The sequence below is a fragment of the Tinamus guttatus genome, unplaced genomic scaffold (genome assembly GCF_059628265.1).
Source record: "Tinamus guttatus ecotype Peru unplaced genomic scaffold, ASM5962826v1 Tinamus_guttatus_pri_ptg000052l, whole genome shotgun sequence".
In the NCBI taxonomy this organism is placed as follows: Eukaryota; Metazoa; Chordata; class Aves; order Tinamiformes; family Tinamidae; genus Tinamus; species Tinamus guttatus.
Window position 1 is genome coordinate 2,260,802 of NW_028288586.1, and position 16,309 is coordinate 2,277,110.

At 41.7% G+C, this 16,309-nt stretch overlaps 1 protein-coding gene across 3 annotated transcripts in view; it reads left to right on the forward strand.

Moving 5' to 3' along the window:
* Positions 1-243: 243 nt before the first annotated feature.
* CCDC149 (coiled-coil domain containing 149) overlaps positions 244-16,309 on the forward strand; it is a 47,098-nt gene continuing 31,032 nt past the window's right edge. For all 3 annotated transcript variants that reach the window (XM_088539948.1, XM_088539949.1, XM_088539950.1), the window contains exons 1-3: positions 244-315; positions 9,115-9,276; positions 9,792-9,830. In XM_088539948.1, the coding sequence (XP_088396074.1) occupies positions 268-315; positions 9,115-9,276; positions 9,792-9,830 (249 nt within the window). In that variant the 5' untranslated portion in view covers positions 244-267. The remainder of the gene's footprint in view (positions 316-9,114; positions 9,277-9,791; positions 9,831-16,309) is intronic.

Here is a 16,309-nt window from a genome sequence, read left to right on the forward strand (position 1 = left end):
GCGCTGCACAACACGCCGAGCTCAGGGCCGGGCGCGGGGCACGTTCGTCCCTGCCGGGCGCAGGGCTGCGGCCTCCGGGCCCGGCGCGGCCGCGGCGGCGCCGCCGCCACCGCTGGGCGGCCCCGGGCGGGCGGCGGGCGCAGGCCGCAGGCCCCGCCTCTCCCCCGGCGCCGCTGCCAGGGCCGCGCGGGCCGGGCCGGGCCGAGCCGAGCCGGGCCGGGCCGAGCCGAGCCGAGCCGAGCCGAGCCGAGCCGGGCCGCGGCAGCCATGAGCGCCCAGCGCAGCGAGAGCGACTGGCAGGGGCTGCTGAGCGAGGTGAGGCGCGGGCGGGCGGCAGGGCCGGGCCGCGCCGGGCCGGGCGGCGCTGCGGCGGGGCGCCCATCAGCCTCGCTGCGGGGCGGCCTCTTCCTCCTCCTCGCCAGGGAAGGCCCCTGCGCCACCGGCTCCAGCGACCGGGGCGACATAGGGAATAAGTGGGGCCTCCAGCAAGGAGGCAGTTTGGGGATGCAGGAGCATCACAAGTCACGAGCTGCCACGTCCACCTTGCCGTCCCCGCAGGGCAGGCACTTGGGGATAAGGTGGGAGTGTGCCACGCAGTTTGCGGTCAGCGTGACTCGAAGGAGTGTCATCAAAGTTAAATATATTTAATAAAATAAATTGGAACTAGGTTGGTGTACTTAAACTTTGCATTGCTGTACCGTGTAACTATAAAAATAATGTTCTCGTGTTTATAGCTTGCAAACCAAGCTGTGAAAGGCACGTGTCCAAAGGGCTTTGGAATCTCCTGTCCCAGGTCATGATGTACACAGATGAATTCCTTTGATTTTTGTAGGGTTTTGCCCCATTACGTTGCTCATTACATTACCTGTCGGCAAGATGCACGGGTGCAGGGGTGTTGGTGGAGTCCGTGTAGGCCCAGGTCTGCGCTCGTGCAGCGCTCCCACAACTGCAGCTGCTGCTGCCAAGTACACAACATAATCCACAAGAAAGGGGGAAATAAGAGGGCTTTTTAGCCTCCGAAGAGGAATGTTGTGTCTGCAACTCAGCTCCCCAAGTTTGGTTTGGAGACAGAGGGCAGTGCCGTGTGAGTGAGGAGTAGGAAAGGAGAATTGCACAGGTGAAGTAAAAGGAAAATCCCTATTCCAGACTTTAAAAGTCATTTTGATTTATTTGGGAACATTCTGACTTTTTCTATCTTTTAATGTACAAACTCAATCCTGAAATTGTAGTGTTTGGGTGAAGGCTTATTTCTGCTTTAGAGGCTTCTTCATTGTAGCAAATTTTAATGACTGTGCTGAGCTACAGTCTTCCAAATACTGAAGCATATGTATAATTTCTTTTTCACGGGAACAATTAGAGGCATAGTGATTTATATTCCACTTTTCCTTCTCTTCTCTCTGTTCCACAGCAGGTTTACAGCCTGTTTTTCTGCATGAGGTCTGTAGCACACACTGTCAGGGAATGGGTTTCCCTCTTTTGCCTCCCCTTTCTTTCTTGTGATTAACCTTCTGTGCTTTAGCCATTAAGTTCTGCTAATACTAATGGGTGTGCGAGAAAGCAACTCTAACTTCTAAAGTAACTTGTAATACCTTTATTCCAGTTTACTTTGTTCCTCAATATGCAATTTCAGGTGAAGATACAGAGGTTATCCAGGCCTTGAGTCTTGGTATCTGCTGGGTGGTTTAACGGTTTTGTTCCCTACACGGTGATCCTCAAAACAGAAGTGCTCTCAAATGGAAGGCCTAACACAAGGCAAAAAGAGCCTTGGTGGTGCTAATCATTTCCACATCCGATATGTTTTTAACAGTTAAGTGTAGAACTGGGTACAAAATATAGGTTATAAAAAGGCCAGAAGCCAGTGGATCCAGATCATATTTACTTCCACCAAGTTTGAAAGTGAGGAGGCACTCAGATTAAAATACTTGACCAAGCATCTGTGCTGTGTTTAACAAAGCATCTGCACTATGTTAACAGGTGTCTTGGGTGTTAAGAGAAAGGTAAGAAGATATGTTTTTGATCCTTAATTGTACATATGCAAACACTCGTACACGTAGCTAGATATTTTTGTAATTTGGCTTTTCAAAAATATATTTTTTGTTTATTTTGGTGTGTTCCACATTTTTTCAGTATTTTTTTCCTCCCTTTCACTGCCCTTTGCTGTGTACCCCTTCATCCCTCTGTCTTTCTCTCCTTTTCTGATGTTCATTACCAGTGTCTTGCTTGTTCTTTTGAGGTTAAGTTACAGTTTTTTCCCATTTAATCTGTTGTAGGCCTAGTATGCAGGTGTGCAGAGCTCAGGTTTTCACTGCATGTATTTCTGAATAGCCTTTAAACAAACTCTGAATAGGGTGACGTGGAAAGAAATACTGGGAAAAAGCCAACTTTCCAGGTGCCATGGGAGGAGTCATTGTTTCCACTGATAATCTCACGGATGTATACAAAAGAGCAAGCCTCAGGAAGGAGAATTCACATAAATTTTACTGTTACTGAGCTTAGCTCAGCTAGTTGTGCGTGTTATGTATGTATGTGTATACATACATTAATCTTAACACTTTACAGAACTCGATGGAATACAGTAGTTTGTTGTTTGCAGCTTTCTGAATATACAGAGCTTGCAGAAGTTCTGAGGTTTCAGGCACCTAAAACTTGTTTTGGCTTCTTAACTTTCTTTATGCTCTTGCTGGCTTCTCCTTTTCTGTGCAGTGACCAAATCACAGGCTGGGCCCAAGCAAAGTGTGTGTGACAAGGACAGGTTGACCACTTTAATAACTCCTCATGATCTAAACATTGAGGCTAAGCTGAGTATGTAGAGCTAATCTTTGAGAAATATGTGTCCAACCTGTGCTCTGTTTTTCTGTTGAGTTGCCACAAGATTTTTGGTTAGAGTCTGGATTTTGTTCTCATCTTCGGGTCACTGCGCAGCCTCAGTTACAGGCAAAGGCAGGACATTTAAAAGCCTGTGTTAAACTATGGGATGGCGACCAAGACAATAACTTTGCTTCTTTGACACAAATGAAATGGAGCCATAGCAAGAATTTCTTGCTGACTAGACTAAGTTTGGGGCCTCCAGAAACAAGTGATCCTCATAAATTTCAAAATGCTGTCTCAAGAGCAGGGCCCATTCCTTTGAATGTCTCTTATTTAAATCAAGAAAAAATGAAATACCTTTTTCAACCCAGAAGAGGGTGGAAAAGAAAAGTAGGACAGTTATGAGCTGCTTTGCTGAGTGCACTGCTCGGAAGTTGTTTTGCTCTTCTCGTACTACAAAGAATAGAATTCTTGGAAACAATTTTGGCCACCAATATCTTGGTAGTATTCTACTTGTTTGCTTTTAAATATTTTTAAATACCCAGAGTTACTTCTTGACCTGACTGCCTTGTCTGTGGATAAGCTAAACTATTGACTTTCACAAACTTGGGAGTCATTTCCTTGCTGGCCCAGTTTTCCCGCCTCTATAATGGAGATGAAATATAAATAAAATAAAATAAAATAATAATATGAATAAACAAACCTGTCTATGAACTCTGAGGGTGGTTGAGGCAATTAACCCATGTCTCTCTTCTGGGAGAGGGGGAAGCTTTCAGCTCTTTATATTCTGCTGTACAGAAGAGTGTATTTTAGTTTTTGCCCAAATTCGGTGTAGTCTGTCTTGCAGTCATCTGATTTGTGGCTGATGACAGAATCGGTGATTGGGAAGGAACAAGTGGTACCGTGATCGTGGTGGGTTGGGATGACTTCAAGAGCACAAGGCCATCATGCGTGGTGGGGAAGGAACCTAACCGTGTCTTGAGCACGAGCACCTCAGTCGTTGCCACAGAGAGCTGCCCTCCTATGAGCGGAGTCTCCTTCCCACTGAAGTGGTGAGTGTCCTTCCACTAACTTCATGGCGGGTGGGCACTGCGCCCGAGGTAGTGCTTGGAGCGTGTGTTCTTCAGGCCGTTTCCTCCCTGGAAGGAAGCAGGAAAGGTTTCCTAGGAAACCCGTAGACGAGCGAGGCTGCGCTGCGTCTTACTGCTGGCTTCTCCCTCGCGTCTGCCAACTTTCAGAACTAAACCCAATGTCAAATGCTTCTCTTCCCTTGTCACCTCGCACACATTACAGCATCCACCGTGGGCTATTTACAGCTACTCATAGGTGACCGTACTTCCTAAAATTAGTTTGAAGAAATGCAGTGTCCATTCAGCCCGTCGTTCTGAGAGGCTCCTTCTTGATTCCTATCTGTATGGGACAGCACAGGGACGTGATACACATGCCGCGTTAAGTTCTCTTCCCTCATAATTGACAACTTAAAACTTGAAGAAAGAGTTTGGGGCAATCATTTATCTATTATGTAACTAGTGAGCAGCAGTTCTCTAGTTGAAATATATCTAAATATTCCAGACATGAAGTCTGCATACATGTGGGAAACCTAACCTGCTTATAACTGGCAGAACATGCTTTTTCCATAGTTTTCATGATTTTTTTTCTTTTATATGGACTAGAGAGAAAAGGAAGGAAAATCAGTGAGATATTAATCTTTATAACATCTATTTCATTTTCTATCACATTACCTTTTCAAATAAGGCGTGTACTTAAACAAACCTGTGTGAAGATACCGAATGCGCTTTGGAACCACTGTTTCTGGTGCTTTTCCAAAGGTGGGCAAAGGCCGATGTCCGAAGGCTGGAGCGGAACCCCCGGCGATGGGCTTAGTGGTGAAACGGCCTTGTGGAAATGGTGAAAATGCTGACACCGTGACTCGGTTCTCAGCGGGATGAGAGTGCCCGTAGCGCGCTGCGTGCTGGGCTTTCACGGAGCAAAACACGTGTTTGCTGCCCATGCTGCTCCAGGTTGCAATGAGACACCCATAGAAGAAAAGATGTAAGGAAAATAATGTGTAATCTGATGCATGGAGTACAAAATGGTTAAGGGTATCAGCAAACAGAGTTATTTTGAATAATCGAATCAGATGACTCAATGCTAATTCTTAAATAATCATGAAGGCATAGTGTGATAATAACAGCAATGATATAACATACCAGTAAAAGCACTGATAATAATGCAAGACATGGTGCTTTGGGAAGCTGTTTGAATTTCAGTCCATCCGTGAGTGACACCAGCCTGTGCTGTGCGACAGCAGCGAGGGGAGGCTAGTGAAGGAAAGGTAGGAAAGCAGGAAAAGCAGAAGCACTGCTTATTAGGGACCAAAGTCAGAGAAGCACTGCTTATTAGGGACCAAAGTCAGAGAAACTGCATTGGCTGAGGTTTTGTTACAGATGAGGGCGAGGAGATGGGATGGAGGACAGATGGCTGGTTAGTTGAGTATTTCTCTGGGTTTGAGTACTTGACTTTCCCAGATATGCTGACCAGTTTAATGTGAAGCCAAAGGAAGCCACGTTACTAAAACATGATCAACAAGTGCACTGCGAGTGACCGCGCACTGCATTTTGGCACACTTCCCTAGGTTTGTTGTTTTCACAACAAAATTACCTACAGGAGCGTGGTGAAGAGCCACTTGCTAAGAGTTAAGTAGGAATTGTAGCTCTTGTCCAAAAGATGGTGATTACACATGAGTGTTTACCTGAGATCTTGGCGCATGTCAGGTTTTCAGACCGTGTACCAATGAGTTCACATCAGCATTTGGGAGATCACTCAGTTTAGGGCACTGAGAATGCACAGAATATGATCCACAGTAATTCCAAAGCAGAATTTGGAGGTAATATCAGTACTTCTACTCTCAGGAAATTACATGTTTTCCTTTTTGACCCTAATTCACATAAAATAGCCAAGTATAAGCCAGTAATCTATACAAATCTAAAGTAAATCATTTTGTGATATCAATTCAGTGTGTTTGTTAGTTTAAAAAAAAAAGAAAAACAACCTAAAACCTTGCCAGTGTCCCAGCTTCATCAGATTATTAGACCATGTCTATGTCGTCGCTAATGAGATCTATTCAGATTTGTCACTAAAAATAGCAATGGACAAATAGTAAGTGTTTGATATAGAGGGTGACCTTGGAGCAATTCTACTCTCCTGTAATGTCCGTCTCTTTTTACTCAATTTCTCTAAAGTAGTTATCTGGCTGTAAAGCAGTTCAGGCAGTGATCTAGGATGTCATATATATTCCTTTAATTATTATGATCTTCCTTGTAGCAATTATAATTTCCTTTATTGCAGATAACAGTGAGTTGATAGATAAAAGTCACTAGACAGCTAGGAAAAGTTGCAGATTGAAAGTACAGTAGCCGGTTCATATTTATCTTTGTTTTTTAAATACAAAGATTCTTTTTCAACATCAAATAAAAAGAAAGAAATGATAGTAAGAGTGTTGCACTCTAACTAGAACACTTGACAGAAATAACTTTGTTGTCACATTGATTATTCAGTAATGCTAGCCATAGCATTTTTCCTTCAAATACAGAGGAAGAAATCTCTGCAGGAATACCAGAAGTGCCAACCAAATGCTTTTTCTGAGACTATATTTGAAAATTTTGAAAATTTCCCATATTGCCATAAATCTGTCATGCTCTCATGGCCCTGTTGAGAGCCTACCAACTTTGCTGGGCCAGTTTGCTCACATATAGGAAACTTTATTACTCATTTATTTCCCTAAATAGGATCCTTTTCAGGTATCTGAAATGGCCATTATTAATTAATTAACTAATTATGGCCACTATTAATACCTGCTTTTTATCATTCCAAAGCATATACATTGAATAATCTCTTTGAGGTCCGTCTTGGTGTAATTTGTTTTTCTTTCAGATTGAGTAATTGGAATTGGAAGTATAGTTTTGTTGAATAATCAGATTCCACAGGAATGCTCTGGATTTATTGTCTCTTGTACCATAAACACATGGAAGCAAATTGCTGTGCATTATTACTATTTTTATCCTATTTGGGGCAGGAAGTCAATACATACAAAAACCAAAAATAGTTTCCAAAAGCCTGCTAGGTGTTTCTTTTTCTAGTGGAATCCAGGCAGTACTGATGAGAGATGCACAGCCACTTTCTTCCATATGGTGCTTTATCAGTATATAATTCATCAAGTTAAAACATAGCTTACATAGGGAGGAGACCATTATTCCTTTTCATTTAGACTCCAAACACAGTTGTCCCCACAATCTGTTTCAGGCTCGGTGCCCGTCATCCCCGTGGAAAGCACGCCATTCCCCTAGGTTTTGTTTCGCACCAGATCTGCGTTTCCCTCCCGTTAAATGTGATTTCTGGAGTTAGCTGTCCCGGGCTGCAGGTAGCTCTCGATTCAGAGGCTTGTGCGTATGCCGGGCTGAGGTGTTTGCCTCGCTCCCCTGCAATCCTGCCGTGTGCACTGGCTATGTGGCCACGTAAGCCTTGGCTGCATGGCGGGTTTCAGCCTGCCTGTTCACTAAAAGAATAAGATAGGTTTGTTGGCTCAGGGGTGGGTTTTTTCTTTCTTTTGTTCTTTTTTTAATTTACTTACTCAGTTTTATTTGTAATTACTGTGTCAGACTGCTAGTATTTAGAAACAGTTTAGTCAAGACATATTGTAGAATTGGCGAAGACACGAGATGGAACTGGCAAAAAGAAAGGAGATTGTCAGGACAAATATTTCACTGTAAGTGAAAAAATCTTTGCTTGTTTGTTTTCTTCAGGTTGGAAATTGCTTACCGTGTCACTATAATCGCTTGCTGACAGTATTAAAGTTCACTTTCCGGGGCCCTTCAGTGTGTTTTATCAGGGGACCTGACATCTGTGTAAGGTAGCGGTAAGGACACAAGCACATAGACACAGTTGCCTTTGTAAAGCTGATGCCAAGGCATCATAATCCAGAAAATTTATGGCAGGATTTCAACTTCAGTATTGCCAGAAATAAAATTAATCCAAGGTGGAAGTGTCCTTTCGGAGAGTTCAGATTCTTCTTGGAATTGCTTTTCTCATTCCCTTCCTGCCTTTTTGCAAGCAAGCATTTACAATTTTTGGAAAATGTTGGCCACACTAATATGCCAGACTCCTTTTCCACTTTCTCATTTACTTGAAATTGAGGTTAACAAAGTCAATTCCAAGCAAGTAGTATTCATGAGTAATGATTTTTGTCCCGAAGAACAGTACTGACTTGAACAGTATGGAAGTGCTGATGCTCTTGCTTTGTACAAGAGCCCATAATGACAAAGTATTCTTGTCAGAGTATATAATGAAACTATAAATTGTTTTCATGAGTGTGGTGATATTTGGTCTCTTGCAGAGCAAATGCAGAAAGCATTAGTGCTGCATCTCATGTGAGTAACATCAGAAATAGAAATATATACTTTAGCATGAGGAGTGTCAAGTGATGGGTGAGAAGAATCTGCTCATTGAACATTCAGCTGAATGGGAGAAGTTGCTTGAAACTTTTGAGAGGTAAAATTCAGACGTTTCGGGAAAGTGAGATGTGCGCATTGCTCTCTTCCCCTCCCCAGGGAACGGCAATGAGGTGGATCAGACCAGGGCAGTGAAGATTTGCAGATTCGGCTTCCTTTTGCGCAGCGGCTCCGAGCTAAGCGGCGGTGAGCGGAGCGTGGAAGCGCAGGGCTCCCGTGTGGCTCCTCTCCTCGCAGCCACACGCGGGCTGTGCTCCCCCGCTAGTTCCCGTTCTTTGGATTTACCGAGCAAGTAACATCCTAGTGTGCCAGAGACTGCGGTTCTTTCATTCTGTGCCTGTAGCATGTGTCCCTATAAGGGTTTCGGATGGTGGGTAGGTTTTGGTTGCCATTCCTACTGCTCTTTCCTTTGTAACATGGCTCTTGTTCCCTGCCTCGGAGGGTGCAGGTGGATGCAGAGGAGGCTGCTGGCAGTGGGGAAGGAGGGCGCAGTGGGAACGTGGACTCTTCGCTTGCTGACCGAGAGCTGTGCACTGGGGAGGGCAGCAGGAAGGGGAGTTTGCAAAAGCTTTTTGCTTCCCCAGATTTCAGGTTAAATTATGGGATTTCCCTTAGTGTTGTAGGTGAGTAAGCAGAGAAGAAAACTTAAATTGCTGACTTTTGTAACGTGCTACTCAGGAGAGCGCATGGCCTTACAAACTGCTTTTCAGATTCAGCTATCTTTGTGCAAACAGGTTCTGACTGGGGCAGAAATGGCTTGTTGCAGTTACGTTTTTTTTTTTTTTTCTCTCCTCTGCAGTATGTGGTGTGTAAACGGAAGCTGGAAAGTAAAAAGGAGGCCTTGCTAATCCTTTCCAAAGAGCTGGACACTTGTCAGCAGGAGAGAGACCAGTACAAGCTCATGGCCAACCAGCTGCGGGAACGGCACCAGGCTCTGAAAAAGAAATACCGGGAGCTGATTGTAGGTTGTTCTTTATGAGTACTGAGTAACCTGGGGACAAGAATCACCTGAATTTTGATAGAAAACCATAGTGAGAGCTGTGAAAATATTTAAATATTGTTTACAGTAGTCATGCAGTTGTACAATCCTGGTGATACTATTCCTCATTTGTTAAGCATTGATGAGATAGTGCCTGTTATCTAAGGCACAACAAAGTAGTTCCTGCACTGAGGAAATTAGTTTCAGTTATAATTCCATTAAAAAAAACTGACTGCAGTATTATTATTCTACAGCGGCTTAATGTACCGTTATGAAAAACAATGGAACATAAATTTGTAATGGCCTGCTATTCTAGAAATGTAAACAAATCTTGAGCCTTAGAATTTTTTCTGTGGTAAAATTAGTCTAACATGAATCAAGAGGCAGTATTTTAGAAACAATTTTGAAAATATTGCCGTTATGTGTTCTAAAATTTGATCCACAAATTGCTGGCTTCAGGAATAAGTTGCTAATAAAATATATCTCTTTGTTTATAGGATGGGGACCCATCTCTTCCCCCTGAAAAGAGAAAACAGGTAGGATTTTCAGTTGACATCATTATTTATTTATGTACAGCAAGAGTATACAAATATTTTAACATTTTGCAAAATAGGAAAATACTGACCAAGAAGTATGGTAAAAAGCAAACATTTCTCTCTATTGAAAGATCAGTCTTAAAACTGTGACTTCTGGCTCTTTCTTTTAAAGAGGTTACATCCTGGCATAGCAGAAGTACCATTAATCAGAATATATGACTATTGTTTTTCTGTTCACTTATGACCGAAATTGGTCAGTGTGTGGAGACTTCAGTTTATTCTCCTTGTTGTTTATCCTTCTTCTATTGCATCCTAAAATGGGTGCATGACAGGACTTCTTGCACTTGAAAAGCAGTTTGGGAATGCATTGTCTGCATCCCATAATTGTTAATTTATTGTTGTGAGTACTGTTTTCCATTAGATATTCTCCCAGGTCATTTGGACTCTATGGGTTATAAACGGTAAGAACAACAGTAATTGCATTTTATGGGTCCCCTGGAAATCTTTTTGCCTGCTCACTTTTTTTTCTTTTGCTGGAGATCCACACAGCGTGTCCCTGTTGCAGAGAGTTGGCTGTCACATTCTGTTATTATCTTGATTTCTGATGAAAAACTGCACCAAAAAGAAGAGGAAAGAGGAGAATCCAGAAAAACAAATATTGTTACTGTAATTATTAGTCTTGAAAGTCTTAGACTTAGGCTGTTTAAAACAAGGCACCACATTCTCTTAATAGGTTAGAAGTTTTACCATCCTTCTCTGGGAATTGGCATGTACTTCTTGCTGTTTTAATAAAAATTTAGGACTTCGCTTTTTTGGGAGGAGGGTTTTTTTTTAATAAAGCTTTCAGAGACAATATTATTATTCCTTCAGGCCCTTAAACAAATAGCTACCAAGAAGTCAGTGGCTGAGTGTAGAATCATTTGACTTGGTTATTATTTAGCATCATTTATTTAAAACGCTATTATTTCAACAGAGTTGAAAAACAGAGTTGAACAACAGAGTTGTTACAAAAATTTATGACCAGTTATAAGTTTGTGTATTGTCACTGCTAAAACAGGACCTGAAACAGTATATTGTGTGTTACTGAGAAGTTTGTGACCCCCACAGTAATTTTATGCAAGTAGAGACCCTTGCATAAAGGAGTCATAGCTTCATATCTTATAATGAACTTTGTGTGGTACAAACATACATGCTGTTTTCATGGTCATAAATGAGATGAACATGATAGGCTGAATAGGTTGCTGCCCGTAGCATTTCTTTAACTGGAACTGAAGAATCATGGTTGAAATTGCAATGTATTTCTTTTAATGGGATGAGTGGTTTGGAACTGCTACTTTCTTCTTCATCCCTTCATTTTTCATCCTCCTTATCAGTTAGCACTTTGTGACTTCTTAACATGCTTTGTCTTTCACACCAGGCCTCCTCTCTCTTTCACAAAACAGAATTTTCATATTTGGTAGGAGAAATGGCAATGTTTGATCAGCAAGGAGTTACCCAGAATGTGTTTGTAAGATCAATTGTTCTTAAGGGTTTTTTAATGTGCACTGCTCTGCAGCTTTTTCCTTGTCCACATAATCTCCATGTAATCTAAAGACTGCTGCATATGTATAGTCTGCAGCCAAGTCTGCAGCCAACCAATAAAAAAGAGAAATGAAATGAAAGACTGTGCTGCAGTGCTCCCTTCCCATGCAGTAGACATTTTGCAGTTAGTATTATTGGTATCACAGACTATTCTTGATATAACCCTCTTTATGGCAGGCATTGACAACTAGTACCGCATTTGGTTGGTGCCAGGTATGGAGAAGTTTTTGGGTAAGTAACAGGAGGGATTAAATGTTTAGAGAGCATAGGATAATGCACAGTCAATGTTGATGTCAAAATTCACCCTATTCTGAAGAGATAGAAAACAAATGACACTCTCTATTGCAAAAGACATATTAAAATGTAGCTCTGCATGCAGAGCTCCTGTTGCGCTTCCTGTATAATGAAAGTTCTCCCATTTTGCAGTGGTAAACATTATTATGTATTTGGTATGGTAAAGATTTTTTTTTTTAACATTGGCAACATTGGTACATTGGAAGTCCCCTGGACAGTGTTACCCTGTTGAAAGTTTTTTTTTTTTTTTTTGAAAAGGAGTGTAGAGAGAGAGCTTCTAATTTCGTTTATACCAGCTATTATTTTCTTCTCATTGTTCATGTTTTCAGTATAACTAGTTTAGGAGGAGCTTTGCTGTTGAACTAACAGATCAGTGAATCTTTTGACCTTCTGTATGAAATGGAAGTTCTTCTAATACAAATGAGATCCTTTGAATAAATGAAGGTGAAGTAAAACGCATGGTTAGGAAAATGACTGTGCTGGGCCACAGTCCTAAGTACGCTTTGCTTAATTTGATTTCAGTGAGACCACTCAGTTGGAGATAATGGATTTACAGTGGGGCTCTGTCTCAAGAGTAAAGCCACAATGCATGTGCTCACTGGATGAGGTCCTATATTTGTATTTTAAATTTGTCAGAAATCAAAATTAAATGGGGCTAACCATAATGGCATGCAGCCCTAGTGCAGGGCACTGCTTGATAGCTACTCCGTTTGCCAACAAGAGATTTCATCACATGATCTGTGGTGATCTTTTTGTGCATCTTTCCTGGTAACTGTGGTCCTTACCTATGTTTTAGGTCTGCATAGGTGTCCCGAGGTGGTAGACAGAGGGCTGGATTCACACTGCTTCAGCTCTGAAGCTGCTGTCTCAGCAAGCAAGCTACCCACTGACCAAGGCTTCGGCCAGCTTGACTTCTGCTCATGTATAGCTTAGCCCTAGGCATGGTATCTGGGGACAAATGGAACATCAGAAAGACCAGTTTCTGAACAAAAGTACGTTGTGACAAATTGCAAGGGGATCCATTTTGATCCCTTTTGTGCTGCCAGCTCCGAGATTAATGCACTCAGTTGTCACCATTCACTTTCAAAACAGACTGTGTTCAGGGATTGCCTGTTGCCTGTTCCTGGTATTATCAGGAAAACTAAGTAGTGTGTTTCTTGCTAATTAATGAATTCAGGCATCCTTACTAAGGGGCTGAGGCACAAAAACTCCTGCGTTCACAATCCTCTGAGATAACATCTTCGGATACAGGACGCTACTCCGTTTATTGCATGAGGGTGCTGTGGAGATTAATGTGATTCCATCCTCTGTTCAGGTGGTTTGAAGCTGAAAAACACTAAGCATGTGCTTAGTCCCTGAGCGGTCCGGATTGCTGCGTGTTTCCTGGTGCGCCTGCCCTGCAGGCTGGAGCATTCACAGGCTTGGGGGTTTGGTGTGCCACAGGAATGAGCACCTGACAGTGCACGAAGGCTGGGACTCCTTAGCAGCGCTGCAAATCCTGCTTTTTTGAAATGGGGAGAAATGTTGATTCTAATAAATGTGATAGTCTCTCTTTTAAAATTTCAAGGCGCTCTTCAGATCTAACCTATGTGATATCCTCTCCTCCCCTGCTTGCTCCATCTTATCCTGATGGAGCAGAGAGCCTTGTTTGCACCATACACCTGAACACTCTGGATAAGTACGCCCCAGGGAGTTAGTCACAACACTCAAAATGCATAAGCGGTTTTGATTCTTTTTCTCCTTTTCTACATTATGTCAAAGTTTCAGTTGTCCTTAAGATCTCAAAGCAGCTAAAATCTTTCTTATAAAATAAGCAAATGAAATTATCTTCTAGCACAGTCTAGAAGTCTCTGTAAAGAAAAAAAAATTTTTTTTGACTGTGTTCATCTACTGCTGATGGAAACTTGATGTGCTGTACTCTATATGGAGTACATGGGCTGCAGTATTCTATTGAACCTTCACATTGAAGTACCTTCCTGCCAGGTAACTTTTCATGGTTTCCAGTAGTTCATACTCAGACCCTCTCTTGCTGCTAGGAGCATGTGTTGATGAGCTGCTTTACCTTTTTGGTTTGTTGGCCTTCACCGAACACCACAGCTGTGGTAGGTGAAGTGGCCGTTTGGTTCTGTGTAATGTTGTGCTAAGCTAACACACAGAAGACTGATTGAAAAAAGGAGGGGAAAAAAGTTTTACTTCTACACATATTTTAAAAACAGTCTTATAATTAAAATCATTTTAGAAATATTTCTGATTTTTAACTTGGAGTATTTTATAGTGGCTTTTTAGTTCTACTGGTCAACTGTATAAAAATTCTGCTTTTTGGGCATCGTTTCGAAAGTTATTGAAAGGTGTGAAGGCAAGCCTGTCTGCCTGCTTTTGTGAAGCTTTTTGAAGTCTTGACTAGTGTCCCTCTGTACTGGGGTCCATGCCTGTCTTTCAGAGCTGCAAATATTTAGAGAAAGAAGACTGTTATTTTTTGCTGTTGTTTTGTTTTGTTTTTAATGTCAAGTTCCTGCTTAGTGAGGCTTTGATTTTCGTCCTTGTTTCTCTGTGAGGAAGTATGACACATTTTAGGTGTGTTTTGTTTAGTATGCCCAAGGCTTGGAACTTTGGAAGTATTGTGTACGTGGCCTTTCAACTTAGAAAGAAAGATACCAGGATTTTTACTTGTTATAATAAGGAAACCGTAGTGCTAGGGGAGGTCATCAGTTCCAGTGCTTTGGAGTGAACAGTGGTCATTGGTAAACAAAGCAGGTTTTTCCTGTATTAATTCAACCATTGCAATCATATGAAAGCATTGGAGGGGAAACTGCAATTAAATTTGCTATCAGTCACACCCATCAAGTATGCTTAGCATTTCATCAAACTTTTTTTTCTGTCCTATAATTCAGTCTTCTTCTTTGTTTGAAGCTGTGGCTGAAAGAAACAGACTGTAAACTGCAATGTGGAAAAGCCTGTTTGTATTAACAAAATAATTTCTAACTTTAGAGATATGTTGGAAGTTTGGATGCTTCCCTTCCCCTCAACAAAAAATACTTTTTTTCAGACAGTATCTGAAGGTAGAAAGACTTTGTTGTTTTTTCTTTCTTTCTTTCTTTCTTTTTTTTTTTTTTTAAGTGTCAGGTGAGATTTATGTGTAAGAGAATTGAGAGGTATATTAAACACTGTTACTATCTATCATTTTTACAGTAGTGTGAAGGAAAATAGCACTGTGTGTATGTGTGGCTAGATTTGCAAAATTGTTAAAGGAGCCAAATTTAAGTGCAGTGCATAGTTCCAGGGATGACTATTTGGAGATTCAACTTCTTTCTTCTTGGATCATCTATTGAAATTCAGTCCATTGATAGTGAAGAAAGTTCAGTTGCTGCTTCACCATTATTAGCTGCCTTACTTAGATTGATAAATATTGATAGGCGTTTTCTTCACTGGTTGCAGTATGCATCTATAGCTAAAAGTAAAGCTCTTTTCCACCTGCTATCCCCAAAAAAGATAAGAGAGATAAGTGAGAGCACCTAAGTAGAGATGCACACACACCTAAGTAGAGGTGCTCTCACTTTCTTTCTTTTTTTTTTCTCTCTCTTTTTTCTCCCTTCTTCACAGCATGTAGAGGGATCTTAGCCAATGGTTGCATTTGCTTTTTGGTCAGAGGAAAAAGGAATGTGGGGAAGTTATGTACTCTGCTGTTTTGGGGGGCCTCAAGTCTTTCACACAAGCTTCCTGGGGCTAACATCTATAAAACAATTTGCTTCTCATGTTGTAGAAGCTGAGGAATAAAGGGAAATGAAGTTGAGAGAGAGGGCTCCAGGAAGATTTTCTGATATGGGGCAATTAATTAGATGCTTGAATGAAGCACTATCTATCATTTAGTATGAAAATAGCTGCATTGAGAGAGAGGAGAAATGACTAGTTTGTACTGCTTTTCCCTCCCCTCCCCAGAGCTGAGAACTCCAGGACCATGGAGTTAAAGTTCTGAATAGCGCAGGGAAGACCAAGAGGGAAGTCAAGTCACTGGCATTCGACCGAGTCACTTTTAAGGTTTCACTTAGAGTCAAAAGAAACTGTCAAACCAAGAGAATACAGAAAAGCTGCGTTTGACTAATTTTCAGAGTTGTTCTGTGTTACACAAGTAAATGAAATGAGCTTTGTTGTCCGCTAAATTAACTCGCCTTGAATTTCCAAATTCCAGATGAATTCTGTGTTTCTTCTATAAATATTGAAAAGCAGGTAGAAAAATGAATCACCTTTCCCTTTGCATAGATTTCTCCCTTTTCTCCAGAAATGCGTGCTTACAGGTTCAGGCAGCCAGTCCTCCATTGTTAGTTTTATCATCTTTTGACCATATGGTGGTACGTTTTCTATATATGCCAAAGAAATGATGCCAAGCCCAGGTGTCATTTAAAGTATCTTCTTGGCTCTCTTTAAGCCCTATAGAGCACTTGAAAATCAAAAATTTCTCCTATCCGCACTTAACTGAGAGCTTTAATGAGGTCTTGCCAAAACCTCTAAAACAGGGAGCAATCTGAATTATATGTTGTATGGAAGCTCCGTGCCAGGGAAATGAGTAATTGCTGGAGACTACTTGTGTGACACAGCTTACCATGAGC